Source organism: Oncorhynchus masou, chromosome 3 (assembly GCF_036934945.1).
Source record: "Oncorhynchus masou masou isolate Uvic2021 chromosome 3, UVic_Omas_1.1, whole genome shotgun sequence".
NCBI classification, from domain to species: Eukaryota; Metazoa; Chordata; class Actinopteri; order Salmoniformes; family Salmonidae; genus Oncorhynchus; species Oncorhynchus masou.
Window position 1 is genome coordinate 28,178,984 of NC_088214.1, and position 17,976 is coordinate 28,196,959.

At 45.9% G+C, this 17,976-nt stretch overlaps 1 protein-coding gene across 8 annotated transcripts in view; it reads left to right on the forward strand.

Annotated features, from left to right (window-relative positions):
- LOC135513987 (E3 ubiquitin-protein ligase RNF220-like) overlaps positions 1-17,976 on the forward strand; it is a 165,174-nt gene that overhangs the window by 133,803 nt on the left and 13,395 nt on the right. For 2 of the 8 annotated variants that reach the window (XM_064937072.1, XM_064937106.1), the window contains exons 6-12: positions 1,769-1,811; positions 3,256-3,360; positions 4,878-4,999; positions 5,791-5,920; positions 12,437-12,620; positions 12,740-12,795; positions 12,928-13,042. In XM_064937072.1, the coding sequence (XP_064793144.1) occupies positions 1,769-1,811; positions 3,256-3,360; positions 4,878-4,999; positions 5,791-5,920; positions 12,437-12,620; positions 12,740-12,795; positions 12,928-13,042 (755 nt within the window). Of the gene's footprint in view, positions 1-1,375; positions 1,610-1,768; positions 1,812-3,255; positions 3,361-4,877; positions 5,000-5,790; positions 5,921-12,436; positions 12,621-12,739; positions 12,796-12,927; positions 13,043-17,976 lie in introns of those variants that run through there. The other 6 variants (XM_064937088.1, XM_064937116.1, XM_064937096.1 and 3 more) reach the window with 4 other exon arrangements.

The window sequence follows — 17,976 nt, forward strand, 5'->3', positions numbered from 1 at the left end:
ATCTCTGGTAAAGATTTGCCCAGCCTGTAATGTGTTTCCCTGTTCAGATAGGTAATCATCCATAGTTTACCTCAAGCTATGCTCTTATGCTCCCTAAGTCCGGATGGTATCTCTTCTGGTCTACAGCATCCTTGACATGTTTTCCACCTCATTCTGTTGGAGGCCTCACAACTGCAGTTTGCACCCCAAATGACACCCTACACCGTGCCTTACTTTTGATCAGACCCCAATGGGCCCTGGTCAAAAGTAGTGCACTACAGTATATAGGGAATAGGGTGCTATTTAGGTTGCATACGTACAGAAGATTAGTTGGGATTTAACTTACTCATACAGCACAGTGTTTTAATCAAAGCTGTAATGTAGCTTATGTACCATACTTTTTTTCTCTCTCAAAATGTAGTATTTCAAACTCATATGGCAATGATCTATTATTTATGTTAAGTGGTTTTCTCCCTTATACCGTAAAGTCATATCCATACATTGACAGGCCTATTAAAGGGGCAGTGGTTAAAGTATATATTTTCTTTAGTAAAGCTGCTGCTGAAATCATTTCATACAAATGATTAAGTAAATGGAGACCCCAACCTCCCTTGAAATGTTAGATTTTTGTTATTTTTCCTCATCATGTAATTGTGTAAGCCATTTAGATAGCTTGCGTCCCAAAAGGCACCCTATTCCCTGAATAGTGCTTTACATTTGAGCAGAGCACTATGAGCCCTGGTCGAAAGTAGTGCACTAAATAGGGAATAGGGTGCCATTTGGGAAGCATAACAGTGGATCAACATATCATGGTGCAGGTTGGATATGAGCACGACTTAAGTGTCAGTGTAAGAGGCCTGTCTGGTATATGATGGACGATCCACTCGGCAGGAGTTTGAATTTGTGACCACACTCTATGCCCGTGTCAATGAGTGAACATCCATCCATTGCCCTGACTGGCCCTGCTAGTGTCAGCACATAGCCTACACACTCTGGAAGAGAGGGGAGAAGAAAGATAGGTGGTCCCACTTAACCCATATCTTAGTGGTATTCACAATCACTGATCATGCCTGTCAGTTTCAAACAAGTTTAGATGGGGAGAATTCATAGCTCATTTCTTATGTCACTTTGATATGAGATTGTACAAAATTATGAAACACTTATTTTCAGAAAATGAAATAAAACGTTTGTACTATTTGTATTGACTGCAAAAAAATACGTTTAGATATGATGCATACAACTTGTTTACCCCACAAATTACTTGACAAACTTGAAATGTCATATTAAGTCAACTTCCATTGAAGCCAGCCTCTGTATTACGTATTGCTGCTATCTAGTGGCCAACGGTGGTAGGAGACCAGACGTCCTCTGAACTTTCACTCCTGTGTTAGTCACATGACACAAGCCAAGCCAACATGGCGACGGCAATGAACAGAGCAGCTTTGTAGGCGGCACATTCAATCCTTTGGCATCCGTATAAAATTATTGACACAAAATTGTATTAATGGTGCGGTCTAGTACCAGGAGACCTATATGATATACGTGAACAAGTGAGTTTGTCGGCTTGAAAAGGCTTTGACCAAAACTTACCGACCCTGTTATGGAAGACACGATACAGCCTAAAAGAGAAGTAGGTTTTTGTTTACTATCAAAATGTAACTTGCAGGGCACACTGTAGAATCCAAAGCAATCCGCCCATGCACTGCTACTAATGTATCCATTAACATTATACATGCAAAGGTCCATATCTAATGCATATTTTGTGTGATTCCTTTCTTCCTACCTGCAGACATTTTTACGAGTGCGAGCTAATAGGCAAACGCGATTGAATGGTATGTAAACATTTCATTTTTCCTTTGAAAGTTCAATACTTTTCATAAGCATCTTACACTTTTATATTTTTCTTAAAGGTAATTTATTTATTTCTAACTGCATTTCAGGTACAACATCCTGTAGAATTACAGCATATCTATATATATTAATGAAGGTATCATGATCTCATCTGCAACTTCACAAAGCCTACTTGTATGGAATGACATGATTAGAGCCTATTTTTTAAATTTAAACTTTATTTAACTAAGCAAGTTAAAGAACAAATTCTTATTCACAATGAAGGCCTACCAAAAGACAAAAGGCCTCCTATAGGTCAAAACACACATGAAGAGACAACACAGCACTACATAAAGAGAGACCTAAGACAACAACAGCATGGCAGCAACACAACATGGTAGCAGCTTCATTATCTTGGTGAAAATGTTACAATAATGTTCTGAAATAATGCCACTATTGGCTTGTGACAACGATTCAATCATTTATATTTAGGATATTTCCTAAAATAAGTTATTTCCCTATCAAATAATATTCTATTCATATTTATTAAGTAGCCTATGATTATGTTCTAAAACAGTTTTATTTTATACTTTTTCAATACACTACTGAAAATATCACCTGCACTACAGTTGGAATTGTCAATACAAGTTGAAGCAGCAACTGGCGATGTGAAAGTGCATCTTCAGTATGGTGACCAGATTTAGTAAATTAAACATTTTATTTAGTTATGTAGCTGCGTGCGAAAGTTAATATTTTGTACGGAACTACCAATTTTCTCTCTAGCCCTTTCAAATACTTATAAATGAACACAGAAATGTATTAACCCGTCTCAGTTTTTGTAATCCTAGCTTTTCTAGTCATTTTAGAAAGTCACCAACGGTCGGTAGCATATGCTGTTGGATGCACTTTATGGCCATGGTTGTTCATGCGGTGGACAGACAACATTACAGGGACAGACAACATTTTTTACATGCAAATCTGATTGGATACAGTGTTTTGATTATTGAAATATCAGCCTCAATTTTGCTTCCAGAGTTGCTTTATTCTTTCTGAGGGCTAATCGGGGACATTTCCAAGGACAGGCTGTCGCTGGAAATCGGGGACGTCTGGTCACCCTAATATTCAGAGTGGGAATACAGAGTCATGGGTCTGAATGGACCAACTGACAGAGCGAGTCAGAGTCTGTGGGACCTTGACCAGGCACATTGGCCATGAGTGAGGTGTCAATCTGTCCTGTTTGGTTGGTGTGACCCTGCATCTATATCACACATTATGGCTAAGTATAGCCAGAGGACCATGTTGAACACAGCCCTTGCTGACAGCCCCTTCACACTGTGGACCAGCTTCAGGCTGCCCCTGTGTGTCTCCCTCCCTGCTTTTCCCTTGACCTAGCGCCTACACGAGCAGAGGATCTATTAACCCTTGACCTTCTTGATATGTTAACAGTCGATGACCTCTGCTGGTGCAGGCGCTACGCCAAGGAAAGTGTCAAAAGTGCTCCCCTTGGACTGCACAACGGAGCCCCCCTTGCCCCCTGCTGCATTCGCCACGGTAAGAGCCTGCCCCCCCGTCCCCTCCTCAACCCCCCCCAGCTAGCTTATTGCAGGCCCAAGCTCCCTCCATGCCTCCATTGACATTTAGCGTACGCTCGCCTCGGTAGCAGCCTCAGTGCTGAAAGAAAACGGTGCCGACTTTGTTTAAACTCAAGCCTCCATTAATGTCTATTACCTCTCATGTGGAACCTGAATGATTCTTGGGGGGGGCTTGTGCCGTGCCTAATTAATCGTCCCTTTCTCTCAGCGTTTAATGACGCCCTCCTCGATTACCATCAGCCGTTCCCTGGCCTGTGAGCGAGAATATGAGAAGTTGTCCCAATCTCCCTGGAGTTATGGCGCGTTGTCCCTCCTCCTCTCGCCGTCCCTCTTCAGGTCCCCCTTGGCCCCTTTCGCAATCACAGCCACCTAAAGATTAATGTCCCCGTACGCCATTTGCAGTTAAGAAAAGCCGACAAAGACTTACGGCGCAATGGCTGCTGTTCTGCTGTGTTAAATTTCTAATTATGTGGGGGGGTCGTGACTAGAGAGAGATAGACGTGGAAGGATTGTTCATTTCAGTCACGTGACCTAGACCTACAGTAGACCATCTTTACCTGTCATCCTGGAGGAGGAGGAGGAACCTTCTAGGTTTAGGCATCTTCCTAAAACACTGTTTGGACCTATGAAGAGAATAGATTGCCCTCTCCTTTTGTCCTGTCAATGTGTGAGAACATGTAGGGGTAATAGACCATAGTTGTGGCACCGTGGATGGTTCTCCTGAAACCGTGTTCCCATGAAGAGTAGATTGCCCCCTCTCTTTGTCCTGTCAATGTGTTATAGGCCTAACATTAGCGGGTAGACTCATGACATTAGAGTATTTGTGGCACTGAGGATGGTTGTCATGACGGCCTCCCGGACCGCTTTTGTAATTCCTGATCTTCTGGTACCAGACTAAACGCTGTGGCGTCATCTAGGAGACCTGGGGCGTAACGATTCCCCTCCACTCCGCTGACCCACGTTATTCCCAGCGAGGCAGCAAACTTTTCTGACATGTTGTGAATGCCAACAGCGTTCACTGCTGATCTTCTGCCAAGCAGAGGAGAGCGCCACGTCGTACAGAGGAGGTAGAAAACTCCCAATAGGCTACCATGAATTTACAGTGTGTTTTTGGTCCATGTTGCCATTTTAAAAGGTTGTCTCTGTCACACTTTCTGCTGGGCTGTATTGCCTGCTATGAGCCTGGTTATCCACACGGGTTTAATATGATCAAACAACTCATTATATTAGATTCTAATCAAGAACATTCCGTTCATTCTGTTTTCATTGGATTGCGTCCTTTTTTTGCTGCATTTCAACCAATCATGTCATTGTAGCCGCGTGGCTGTCTGCCGAAGTTGATGGACTTTTTTTTCACCTACCGATGTGATATTTCAGGGCAGAACTTAAAACAGAGAAATACAAAAACAAGTCTCAGATTTCCTTGTATTTCCCCATGTTTCTAAACACCTCTTCCTCTGTTTCTTTGTGTTTCAGCCCGGATTGGGAAGATGAAGCGCCGGAAGCCAGAGGATGGGCAGGTATGTCCACTGTGCAGCGCGCCGCTGGCAGGGACAGAGGAGGAGATGAGTAGGCATGTGGAACAATGTCTGTTCAAGGTAGCCTCACGTCCATACCCGTTCCCCCATAGCCTCAGGCCCCCAGTCCCTAGTCACTGGTCACCACCTCGCTATCTAGTATCTATCAACTCTGCTCCCTTTCTTTCCCCTAGACTTGACACAACATAGACATGACAAAGACTCAGAACACATAGAACTGGACTTCTCCAGTCTTAAAGAAAGAGCTTTCCTCTGCTTTCTGCTGGTAATAACATCTTAGTCATATCTTAGTAGCAGTTAGATGCTCAACTGAAGCTCCTCAGTAAGGCAAATACCTCTCTCCTGTCGAATGGTCCGCCCACCTCTCTTCCCTGTAGGAAAGTCTTCTTCCTCCTCTGAATCTCTGGTTCCTAAATATAATAGATGGCAAGTGAGGTATCCTGACCAACTCAAAGGTTCATGCTCACTCACACTGTAACACATGTCATTAGCTCCCAGAACATCATGTATTTATTTATAGAAGTCATGCTTTCTATAACGTTGGTCATGATTATGCCCTCGATCCCTTACTTTAGTGATGGTTTTTCCAAATTTCACAGATCCATTTATTGTAGTTCTATCACCTATTGTACCTCATAGCTAGTTTTGTATTAATAACAAATATATTAAAAATATTGATAAGCATTTTGGTGATATAGTATAATTGGAATTCAAAGAATTCAGATCGTTTTTGGTTGATCCTTTTGATTATGCGAATAGTTCCAAATTCTGACATAGGAGAACATGTATTTTTCTACTCCAAGCCCCACCCTGTGTCTGGTTCAGTGTTGACAGTGTCTTTGTTCTCTCAGAGGGAGGGTGCGTTTGCTGAGGATGACTCTGCAGACATGGACGGAGAGAACGGGACCCGCTTCGAGGAGTACGAGTGGTGCGGCCAGAAGAGGGTCAGAGCTACCACCCTGCTGGAAGGAGGCTTCAGAGGTACGCAACAGTGACACTATACACCTATGGGCCATGGTCAAAGGTAGTGCACTATAAAGGGTGCCATTTGGATTGCAAACCTATTTTTCACACACAAAAAATCTATTTTTTTGTACCTTTATTTTACTAGGCAAGTCAGTTAAGAACAAATTCTTATTTTCAATGATGGCCTAGGAACAGTGGGTTAACTGCCTGTTCAGGGGCAGAACGACAGATTTTGTACCATGTCAGCTCGGGGATTTGAACTTGCAACCTTTCGGTTACTAGTCCAACGCTCTAACCACTAGGCTACACTGCCGCCGTCAAAACATTTATGTAACATTTGAGAATCAACTAAATGTTTAGGATGACAAAGTATGAGTCTGGAAACCCAGTGCACCAAATGGCTTTCACCACAGCACTCACTCTAAACGTTAGTCCCAAGCCTCCTCAGTAACAACAACAGAGTGAGGCAGTGTATCATTGCCTTTTAAAAGGACGTGACTGGGTGCAGAGGCTAACATGCCTACCATGCCCACAATTACAGGGTGGACAGCTCTAGGTTTACGTGCCAAATTACACCCTATTCCCTATTTAGTGCATTACCTTTGACCAGGGCCCATAGTGCACTAAATAGGGAGTAGGGTGCCATTTGGGATGTGCCTCTGGCTCCAGCTACAGTGTGAGGGCATGTAGCCCCGGTCCAGGCAGGGGTCAGCCCAGTCCGGCCCTGGCCCCAGCCCCTTTAGGAGAGAAAGGAAAACACATTTAGCGGTGCAATTGACCTGTCTGAACCGGTGAGGAGTGGTGTGTGTGTGGAAAGGGACCAGTGACCCTTTGGGTTCCCCTCAGCCCAGCGATGCAATTATAGCCATGGACACAAAGCTGCCCACTAGGGAACACAGACTGGTCTCTCATATTCTCTCCATTTATTTATTTATCTTGCTCTTTCCTTCTCTATTGCTCTCACTTTCTTTCTCACATTCTCTTCATCTGTCTCCCTCTGAAACATATCTTAGCCCACATCATCAATAGGAAGGGCTAGAATTCAATACATAGTCCATTATCAGTAGTCGTTGACAACGAGACGACGGCATTGGGCTGTTGATTACATTGCCCATTAAATTGTAATAATTTTAATTTCTCCCTTTCCAATAGTGACTTTTAAATGTAGGTTATCAAGCAACCAGATATATCGAGTTTAGTGATTTAGAAGCTGTAATACATTGATCCAGCCAAGCCACTGTGTGCTCACCTACATGATTTGTGAATATTTAGTAGGTCATTGGTCTATGATCAATTACTAGTGTAGTCCGCTTAATTGGACAAGTGTATGATTTGGTCATAGGTCAGCGTTCATTATTTCATGTCTGACAGACAAGCCTTACTTCATTGCTATAGAGAGCTGTAAAAATGAATTGGCTACAGGTCCTCGTGGTGTGTCTCTGGAGATCACAGGAAAGTCAAGTCTTCTCTAAGGGCCTCTTTCAACCTTGCAAAGTCGCTAAACCCCCCAAGTCCCCAAATTCGATCCAGAGTAAAACTGCATTACAAAGCCCAATAAGATGTGTGCCTTTTGGCCCCTCTCTCACTCTCACCGCAAACCCAGACAGACAGACATCAACGGCCTACAGATCAATTTGAATTCTCAACTGAACCTCCTGAGGCTGTCCGTCTGTCTGTCCATTCATCTAATGAGCAGTAGACCCCTTCTGTCGGGCTGTGATGTGACACAGATAAGGGCTGGTCAAAGTCAGAGGTGCTGGTGATACCACTTGAAAGCGACCCCCTCCCCCCAGAACCTCAGAAGGTGGATTTGCCTTGAAAGCTCTGCTGCAGTCGACCATGGTTCAATGGGTCCAGCCAGGCAGAATCCACCATCCATCCAGCCCACGGGGGGGTGGTTGATGCGGAGAGGAGAGACGGAGACAAGGGGCTTCAATTGGATAAGAGGCCTAAGCTATCCTCTGTGAGACACCAGCACCAACACTGACACCTCTCTCCCTTTGAGGGGAGGGAAGAAAGGCAAAGGGAAGCCCTTTAAACAGCACAGAAAAGTCAAAGACAGTCAGAGGGTGGGAGGATAATCAAACAGGAACACTTTTCTGCTTGAGACGTGTGGGGCCCTGGTCCTCCTGTGTACATGGCTTATGAGGACCTGGGAGACCGCTCTAAAGGCTGCTGTATTGATGAAGAGGGTCAGATCTGATCCCTACGGCCTGATAGTGAAGACCAAGGCGAAGGGGGCCGATCCGGGGAGAGGGGATTTGGGTCCGCTGACTGAAGATGGCACCAGGGATATAAGGCAGCACTTTCTCCTTTGTAAATGGGCTTCAAAGATGGCAGCCATCTTTGTTTCTTCCATCTCTGTCCCATCATCTCCCCAGATGTGTCCTGTAAATGCCAGTGAGATATGACGGCCTTCGACCAGAGCCGACTGGGGAAGGATGATAAGGGATATCAGCTCCATGGCGACCGGGTGTTGTTGGTCAGGCTGTCTCTTATGTTGATTGGCCCCTTGACCCTCCCTCGCTTCTCACAGCTCAGAAACCTAACGTTGTCTCTGAGTCTGTCTCCGTGGTAATAGGTGTTATATGGAGATAGGTGTGCCATGTCACGGTCAGGTCCATGTTACACAGGCAAGAACACATGCATTTTACATGTTCAAGTCAAGGAGATGCACAAGATTGGTTATGATAATGAATGTGGTGGATATGTTTAGGTGCACCTGTGTGTGTGTGCAGGGATGTGTGCGTTGGTGTGTCTGTATATCGACCCTACTAGCTGATCTGCCAGAGAGGTGGGGCTGAGAGGAGGTGGGGCTGAGAGGAGGTGGGGCTGAGAGGAGGTGGGGCTGAGAGGAGGTGGGGCTGAGAGGAGGTGGGGCTGAGAGGAGATGGGGCTGAGAGGAGGAGGAGGCTGAGAAGAGGTGGGGCTGAGAGGAGGAGGAGGAGTGGAGAGGAGGAGGAGGAGTGGAGAGGAGGAGGAGGAGGCTGAGAGGAGGAGGAGTGGAGAGGAGGAGGAGTGGAGAGGATAAAAAAATAATGAAATAATGTGACTGAGAGGCAGTTATGGTGGCGCTGACCTTTTCAGGGGAGATTAGATTGCCTGCCAAGACTGGTTAAAGGGAGAGATAGGGGCTGAGCAGCAGGACCAGACCATGCCTGCCTTGCCCAACAGCATGGTTGAGTCCCAAACGGCTCCCTGTATAGTGCATTACTTTAGCACTCTATAGGAAATAGGGTTCCATTTGAGACGCAGCCCGTGACTTAAGACTGCGGTAGTCCTCTCATCGTCCTCTCGTCTGCTCGTGGGACAACAACCGGGTCTGACACTTAGACTTTGGACACTCCAATTTGGCTTGGATGGTTAGATTACATGCCACCTGCTTTTATAGCATCCCTTGGTTTTACTTTCTAGCAGTCAACTATCAGTGTGATGGGGATCTTGTTTTCCCAACTTGTCTTTATAGTCCTCTTCCACACTTACCGCTGTGGTGAAATGAAGATTGAACTGGATGGAATGCAGCAGTAGTAGTCTGCCCATCTCCGTCAGTTCCAGTTGGGGAGAGTATATTTAAGGGGAATATTTATCCATGTCCCACTGGGTTTAATGCTAATCCCATCTAGTAAAACTGAACTCTGGAAAGTCCTCTTCTTAGGGGCCACTGTGGCCCCAAAACTGTTGGGGGCTGGGGACAGTGAAAGCATCTAGACCCATTCTTTCTTGCCACCACTCAACACCACAGCCTTTTAAAAATCAATGCTGTTATCTCTCCCCTCCCATCTCCTGGCTCCAGCCATGCATCGCTAACTAGCCGCAGTATCAATACCCTGATCAATTGATTGGATTAACAGTGATTTCTGGTTCCTTCCAACCCTCTGTCACTTTCTCCTCCCCAATGTGCCTGGTCACTGGACGCCATTAGTGGGCGGTACAAAGGGACAGTCTGTTTATTTGTTCTAGCCTCTCCTACATGTCACCAATCGTTCACAGTAGATTCATGAAATGCTGGGCATCATTTGCAGTGTATTACCTTTGTGACCTCCAGACCTCCCTCCCTCCTTTACAGCAGCCTTTTAGGTATATTCCCCAGGTCCAGGTGGTTGACTGTGCTGTGGGAGAGAAAAAAAAACACATTTTCAGCCTCAGCGTATGTGAACAATGGCTGTGGTGCATCAATATATCCAGCCTCTTCCCCTCTCTCCGAGGAGGCCGGGGGTATGCTCTGTGCTAAGGGACTGGAGCTGCTGCTGGAGAAAAGAGAGGGCGAAACCCATGTCCCTGCCTGCCACCAAGGATAACCCTTTTCACAATTCTCCCATGCTTTTTAGTAATCATATAAAAGAGACCTGTGATCCCTGTGATTTGATCCCTGTGGCTGGGTGGAGCATATGTGAACAATGGCTGTGGTGCACAAATATGTCTGTTCAGCTGCTGGTGGCGGAGACAGTAGTACCAGACAGCTGAATGGGCCAGTGGGCAGATACTATTTAAATAACTTCAAGGTCCCTGCATGGTGGTAGTGTGGTATATCTGGATAGGATAGGCTCCTATGCTGCCCACTGGTCCCTTCAGCTGTCTGGTACTACTGTCTCCGCCACCAGCAGCTGAACAGACATATTTGTGCACCACAGCCATTGTTCACATATGCTCCACCCAGCCACAGGGATCAAATCCAACTTAAAACGTCCATTTTAACACTGAACAAAAATATAAATGCCTCTGATTTTGTGTTCGATAATTTGGCAGTGCGTCGAACCGGCTTCACAACCACAGACTGACCACGTGTAACCACGCCAGCCCAGGGCCTCCACATCTGGCTTCTTTACCTGCCGGATTGTCTGAGGGGGGGTGGGGGTGTTCTGAGGAGTATTTCTGTCTTTGATAAAGCCCTTTTGTGGGGGAAAATGGGCTGGGCCAGGCTTCCCGGTAGAGACCTGTCATGTGAAATCCATATGAATTTATTTCAATTGACTGATTTCCTTATATGAACTGTGAAATCTTAAAATTGGTGCATGTTACATTTTATATTTTTGTTCAGTATATATGATCACTAACAAGCATGGGAGAATTGTAAAAAGGGTTATCCTTGGTGGCAGGCAGGGACATGGGTTTTACCCTCTTCTCCTGCAGCAGCTCCAGTCCCTTAGCACAGAGCTTCCTTCAGCCTCAATGGAGAGAGGGGAAGAGGTTGGAGGAAGGCTACCTGTCTTCTGGGCCTCTGTAGAAGGTTGGCCTTAGAATCTCTATCCATGTCTCTACCTAGCGTATGTCTTCATATGAGCCCATGCCATTTTTTATCCTTAACATCTGAGTTTGTTTGTACTCCACCACAGCATTGTACCATCTCCTGTCTTGATATGAGTCAGCTATCAGTGTCCAGCCCTAGATGAGTGGGAGAGTCAGCCCCTGACCACTCGGGAATCAGCCCCCAGCCCTGTGTGACTCTCAATGGCAGCACAGGCAAATTGAGAGACAGGGCCCTAAGTGGAGCTGAAAGGGCTAGTCAGACAGCAGCAGGAGTTTGTCTGGCGAGCCGCTCGTCACAGGGTTTATAGAGGTGCCAGTCAGACCTACAGCCAGTCAGCCAGCCTCCATAACTAGATAACCAGCCACTGGCAGCTGACACAGCCCCTCCCTCTGTCTGCCGCTGACAGCATCACCTGGCCAACAATACTTCACATTTCAATCAATGTGCTTGACCAGCAGGTTTAATAGACTAACTCAGATCTTTGTTACCCTGCTGGTCTACATGTGTAGAGAGATGGATAGGCAGACAGGGTCTTAGAGGAAAGGCTACTGTTTGTTGGGGGCCTGGTTTGCGATGTCATCCCATCTGAAATGACAGAAATGAATGTTTCAGAGGTTGTGTAGTATATACCAGCCATACTCAACTGGTGGTTTGCATCTGGACCCAGAATGGGCTCCTGTGTGGCTCAGTTGGTAGAGCATGGCACTTGCAACGCCAGGGTTGTGGGACAGGTACAGATGAAAATGTATGCACTCACTACGGGGGTGTTAAATGCTGATAAATTAGATGTACTCCACCAACTCTGTCACTACTGTAGGTCACTCTGGATAACAGTTTATCAACTAGTAGCCTATCTAAATCTTGTGGTTATCATGGTCAGATTACGTGCCCATGGGCCTTGACCCCGGGGGCCCCCATTGATTTTGTTCATATGAACTCACATAAGACATGGAAAAATGTGTAGATTTGAAGGAAATTATCTTTAAAACTGCAACATGTTCTCTCCACCAACAAGAGAGGTGTGAACAGTTTAGGGTCGCATGGGTTGCGAGGTGGGGGTTTGTTACTACGCCGATAAATGACATTATCCATCCAGACCTTTGCCACCTAGAACATTTCTGGATCTTCCCAAATAGTAGTTGAGTACCCCTGTTATGTACAGTATTTACACACATTGTTATTTTCCTCCTCAACATTGACAAAGGTTGCATGGTCTGAAAGAGCCTAGACACTGACGCCCACCTCTGCTGCCCCTCCTCTCTCGCCTCCCTCCCTCTCCTCAGGAACAGGCTTTGCCATGTGCAGCACAAAGGAAAACCACGACAGCGACGCCGACCTGGACGTGGATGGAGACGACACGCTGGAGTACGGCAAGGCCCAGTACACAGAGGCAGACATCATTCCCTGCTCCGGAGAGGACCAAGGAGAAGCCAAAGAACGGGAGGCCCTGCGCGGGGCGGTGTTGAAGTAGGTTCTCACTCCTACTCTACTGTACGCTAGTAAACTGTACTCTATTGTCACCTTCTGCTTTGTGGAGTTGAGCTCCTTCTCAAGACACAGCATTGTGTTTGTTTCTGCTCTTCCAGTGGCGGAATGCCGTCCAACAGAATAACACCAGAGTTCTCCAAATGGGCCAGTGATGGTGAGTTGAGGCTTGAAACAAGATGTCACCCTCTGTATTTATGGTTACATTATTGACATTTTTTGACCGTATTGATGAATGTTGAGGTTGGTGCTAATATCTCCCCATCTTTCTCTCTCTCTTTCTCTGTAGAGATGCCCTCTACGAGCAATGGGGAGAGCAGCAAGCAGCTGCCGCCTCATGACCCCAACGCCGCCTGCTCATCCTCCAATGCGCCCCGGACCTGTAAAAACAGCGAAATAGAGAAGTAAGAATCACCCCCCCATCCTTCCTACCCTCTCTTCTCAGCCGCCTAAGCGTCTCCACACACACACACACACACACCTGCCCAGGCTGAAATCCAACCACTGCCTCCCCCAGCCCTCTCATATCACGTTTCTATTACTCTCAGATGACTTTCTTTCCTTCGTACGACTGGCCTGTTGTGTCATAAATGATGCATTTTGTGTGGTCATTTTTTCCTCCTGCGATGAATCTAGCGAAGTCTCACTTCATCCCCTGGTCTGATCACAGGAGGGTCCCACCGTATTGATCCCTTCTCTAGCTGTGTGCTCCATCTGGGCCAGACACACAGCACCACGCAGGAATCCTAATATCACCCCACACACTACCTCCCCCTTTTGCTACCTAGCCGGCTACCTCCCCAATTCATTACAACCTAATCATGTGGAATTGTTTGCCTAGCTGCTGCTCTACCATCCTCCAGGAGTGTTCACTTAGTGGAAGGTGGTACACACATACACACACATACTGGGCCTGGGGAGAAGTAGCAGGCTGGCAGACCTCCTAGTGTAGTAGAAACACCGTCTCCCCTGCCTCCCTACCAAGCACCAGATAAATGTGAATAATCTGTGCATGGTAAAGGGCAGTTTCTCTAATTCCCTCATCTCCGTGTCCTCATCCATATTCCCCGACAAGCGGTGCCCGGAAGCATGGCCAGCCCCTCTGAATGGGTAATTGGGGTCAGAGTAGCACAGCTCGTGGAGAGGGGGGGGACTTTTGTTGATTGCTTGCTTCTGCATGTCTGGCATATTCCTCCTCTTGCTCTCCATTTTGTCTCAGTTGCTTCAGTTTCCTCCACCCCTATCTTAAATGTGGCCACGGGTCGGAAACTGTCTTCCGTCACAATCTCGCTCTCTTCTTTCTCACCCCTTCCTCACATTTCATTTGACTGTTTCCTTTCCTCAGTGTCAATTTCCCCAGCACTGCTCACTCTGACTGAGATAAATTAATGTTTTGGTTTCAACAAAGCAGCCAACCGGCTCCATTTCTTATTCTCCCTTAGCCACCATCATCATTGACTTCCTGTGAAGTGGGTAGTAGTAGTAGTAGTACCATCTTAGCAAGTGTTTTATAAATCCACACACACGATTCCTTCCTGTTAACACCCGTAGCCGCACACACACTCGTCTCCACTGACTGTGTCCTCTTGGCAGGGCTGCCCTGCCTGTCTGCCTCTCCGGCAGGCTAAATGCTTCATTGCTCAGTTATCGGAGTAGAGTTGTTCTGGCCACATATTAAATATCAGCCTGCTGTTGGAGAACTGAACTGGTGCATAATCAGAGCAGCTTGAGATGCATTGATCTTGGATTGCGTCCCAAATGGTGCCACCCTATTCCCTACATAGTGCACTGCTTTTAACCAGAGCCCATAGAAAAGTACTGCACCATGAAGGGAATAAGGTCCCATTTGGGACGTAGACATGATCTGGACTCATCGGTGCACTGTGATCACGTATCTGGTCCGATCTCTCCCTCCCTCTCCCCTGTTTGAAGGTGTGTGTACCCAGGATAAATGTGTGTGTGTGTGTGTGTGTGTGTGTGCAGAGTGGGGGGATGAATTCATCATCAGCACATCCTCTGTGGCAGCGTCATTATGATCTGTCTGTGTGGCAGACAGACCGACGAGACATGTAAACACAGTGACTGTCTGAGGGATAGGGAGGGAAAGCCTTGTGTCCATCAGGAAAACGGTGTAGGAGTTTAGGCAAAAGGGAGTGTGTAGGAATAGTGAATTTGCGGTGTGTAGATGTCTGTCCGTGTCAGCTTGAAGCTAGACGGGGGATTGTTCCCTAAGTGGTAAGGCCAGAAGCATGACGGCTTAGGAGATTGATTCATCGCTGTAACTATGTTGAAACTCTCTGCCTCCCCTCTCATACACGCATGCACACGCATGCCCTCAGAGACACACCCAGACACACACTCGCCACAGAGAGAGAAAAGCGCTCTGCCATTATATGAAGGAGTAGGGGTATTAGGCGTGTTAGGCGAACTGGGCATAGATCACTCCTGCTGGTTGTCAGACTGAAGGAAGAGTAGACCTTAGCCATGAGAAGGGCCTCCAGCCTGCCCTCTGAATCAGCTTTATTAGCTTAGCTATCGGCTGCTCTGCTCCAGACGTGACACACCTGTTTATTTAATATCATATTTCCATCAGCCAGGCAGGGAGAGAGAGGTTCACCAACCAGTCTGCTCTGGAGCCACTGACTTTGCGTTTTAAATGGCACCCTATTCCCTGTATAGTGCACTACTTTTGATTGTGCCCTATGGGGAAAAAGAAAGTCAAACATAGTGCCATTTAGGATGCATCTACAGACAGTCACAGTAACTCTCCAGCTGAACCCATATTTCTGACAGATATTTAGCATTTTGCTCTCTGCCTGCCGTTGTTTTCTGCGAGGCCTTATTTGATCAGGTTCCACAGGATGTTGGGAGGGTATTGTATTATACGGCGGGAGATGATGTCATTTGTCAAACACCGAGAGAAGGGTTCTTCCGGGAATAATAGCTTAACAGTCCCTCCTTACTATCTGTTGGCTCATTGGGAGGAACAAGCCTGTTTGATTATTTTTACTATTGTCATAGACCAGATAAGGAATAAATAATAATTACATGAGTTGATGTCATTCATTCCTCAACAGTACAATGTTGCTTGTATGGTGTTACATTCTGACTTCTGTGCCACAATTTAGAAAGCAATTTCCTGATGGAAAAGACACTTCATGTGAGAATCCTTTTAAAGAGTCCAAATTGAAGGGATTGAATGATTTCAGAGGAACAACTTTGCTGTTTGCAAAATGCGTATGGCTTTCTCAGCCCTCGATCCCAGATGAAAATGAGATATGTCTCCTTTCGTTACGTTGATACGGTGTGTGTGTGTGTGTGTGCTCTTGCGTTTTGCGGTAGTGAAATCTCTGATCTCATCCCAGATGGGTAATGATCTCTTGGCATCGGGGTCTCCAGCCCCACTCGTTCCCAAACAAGATAAATGAGCTCTCCAATGCCGCCAATGTGATTGCTGCAAAATTTCATGCTCAACTTGAAACAATGTCAGAGATTTCCATGTAGCTCCGCAAATAATTGAATCTGTCCTCAATTTATATGTGATGACTCTACCCAACCCCCTCCCTCTGCCTCTCCCCCTTCGGACCCTGTGAGAGAGAGGAGCCCTCCCCTATAGCCATCGAAGACCCTCCTCACATACATATGGCTGGAGCTGAAGAAATCATTTGTGACTTTTATTTTCTGGTGTCAGTTTAGTTAAGGCCTTAGTTAACCAAGCTGAGGCAGCCATGGACTGTAAGTCTCCCGAGTGGCGCAGCGGTACAAGGCACTGCAGTGCTAGGGGCGTCACTACACACCCTGGTTTGATCCCAGGCTGTGTCACAACTGGCCATGATCGGGAGTCCCATAGGGCGGCGCACAATTGGCCCAGCATTGTCCGGGTTTGGGGAGCTTTACAAGTAGGCAGTCATTGTTAATACGAATTTGTTCATAACTGAATAAAAGTTACATTAAATAAAGGTTACATTTAAAAAAAATAATAGTGATGTCCCACTCTCCATAGATATCATTTACATTTTTGTTGGAATGTGTGGGTTTTGTTAACCTCTTGAAACTCCCCATCCCGGATCCGGGATTGTGACTAAGCCTCAGGCTCATTAGCATAACGCAACGTTAACGATTTCTGAAAATCGCAAATAAAATTAAAATAATGCGTTTGCTCTCAAGCTTAGCCTTTTCTTAACAACACTGTCATCTCAGATTTTCAAAATATGCTTTTGAACCATAGAAATTGACTAATTTGTGTAAGAGTATGCAAAGCTAGCATAGCATTTTGTGTAGCATGTAGCACGCAACATTTTCACAAAAGCCAGATAACCAAATAAATAAAATCATTTACCTTTGAAGAGCTTCTGATGTTTTCAATGAGGAGACTCCCAGCCACATACCAAATGCGCAGTGTTTCCTGAAAGCGTCTGTGTGTAGGAGAAATCGTTCCGTTTTCTACATTGCGCCTGGCTACCGAAACGAACCGAAAATGCAGTCACCTACAACGTGAAACTTTTTCCGGATTAACTACATAATATCGACCGAAACATGGCAAACGTTGTTTGGAATCAATCCTCAAGGTGTTTTTTCACATATCTCTTCATTGACATGCAGTTCGTGGAAGCTTGCTTCTCTCTGTGCCCCATGGAAAAATACTGGCAGGTGACTTTTGCGCACCAATTTCGGCGCAGGACACCGGGCGGACACGTGGTAAATGTGGTCTCTTATGGTCAATCTTCCAACGATCTGCCTACAAATTCGTCACAATGCTGCAGACACCTTGGGGAAACGACAGAAAGGGCAGACTCATTCCTCTTGCGTTCACAGCCATATAAGGAGATCATGAAAGACAGAGCCTCAAAAATCCTTGTCATTTCCTGGATTCCATGTCATCTTGGTTTTGCCTGAAGCTCACGTTAAAGGGCACGCACAGAGAAGATATTTGTATTTCTGGACACGTCAGAGTGTTTTCTTTCGAACAGTAGCAATTATATGCATAGTCGAGCATCTTTTTGTGACAAAATATCTTGTTTAAAACGGGAACGTTTTTCTTCCAAAAATGAAATAGCGCCACCATAAGTGTAAGAGGTTAACTAGACCTATGTTCTGACTTGATCTTAGTCTTCAACAGTATTCACGTTTTTATTTGTATATCTACATTTGAGTTTCCGAGGGTTTGTAAATTCACGTACATTTTTGCATAGTCCTATCACACAAAGATGCTGTATGTACAGATGACAGAATGAAATGGGTGAATGGGGAAGGAGGTGGACGTGGATTAATCCCCATTGTAAAAGGCTTTCAGTCCCCTGGGTCTCTCCTCTTCCCTTTCGCCCGTATCTAACTGTAA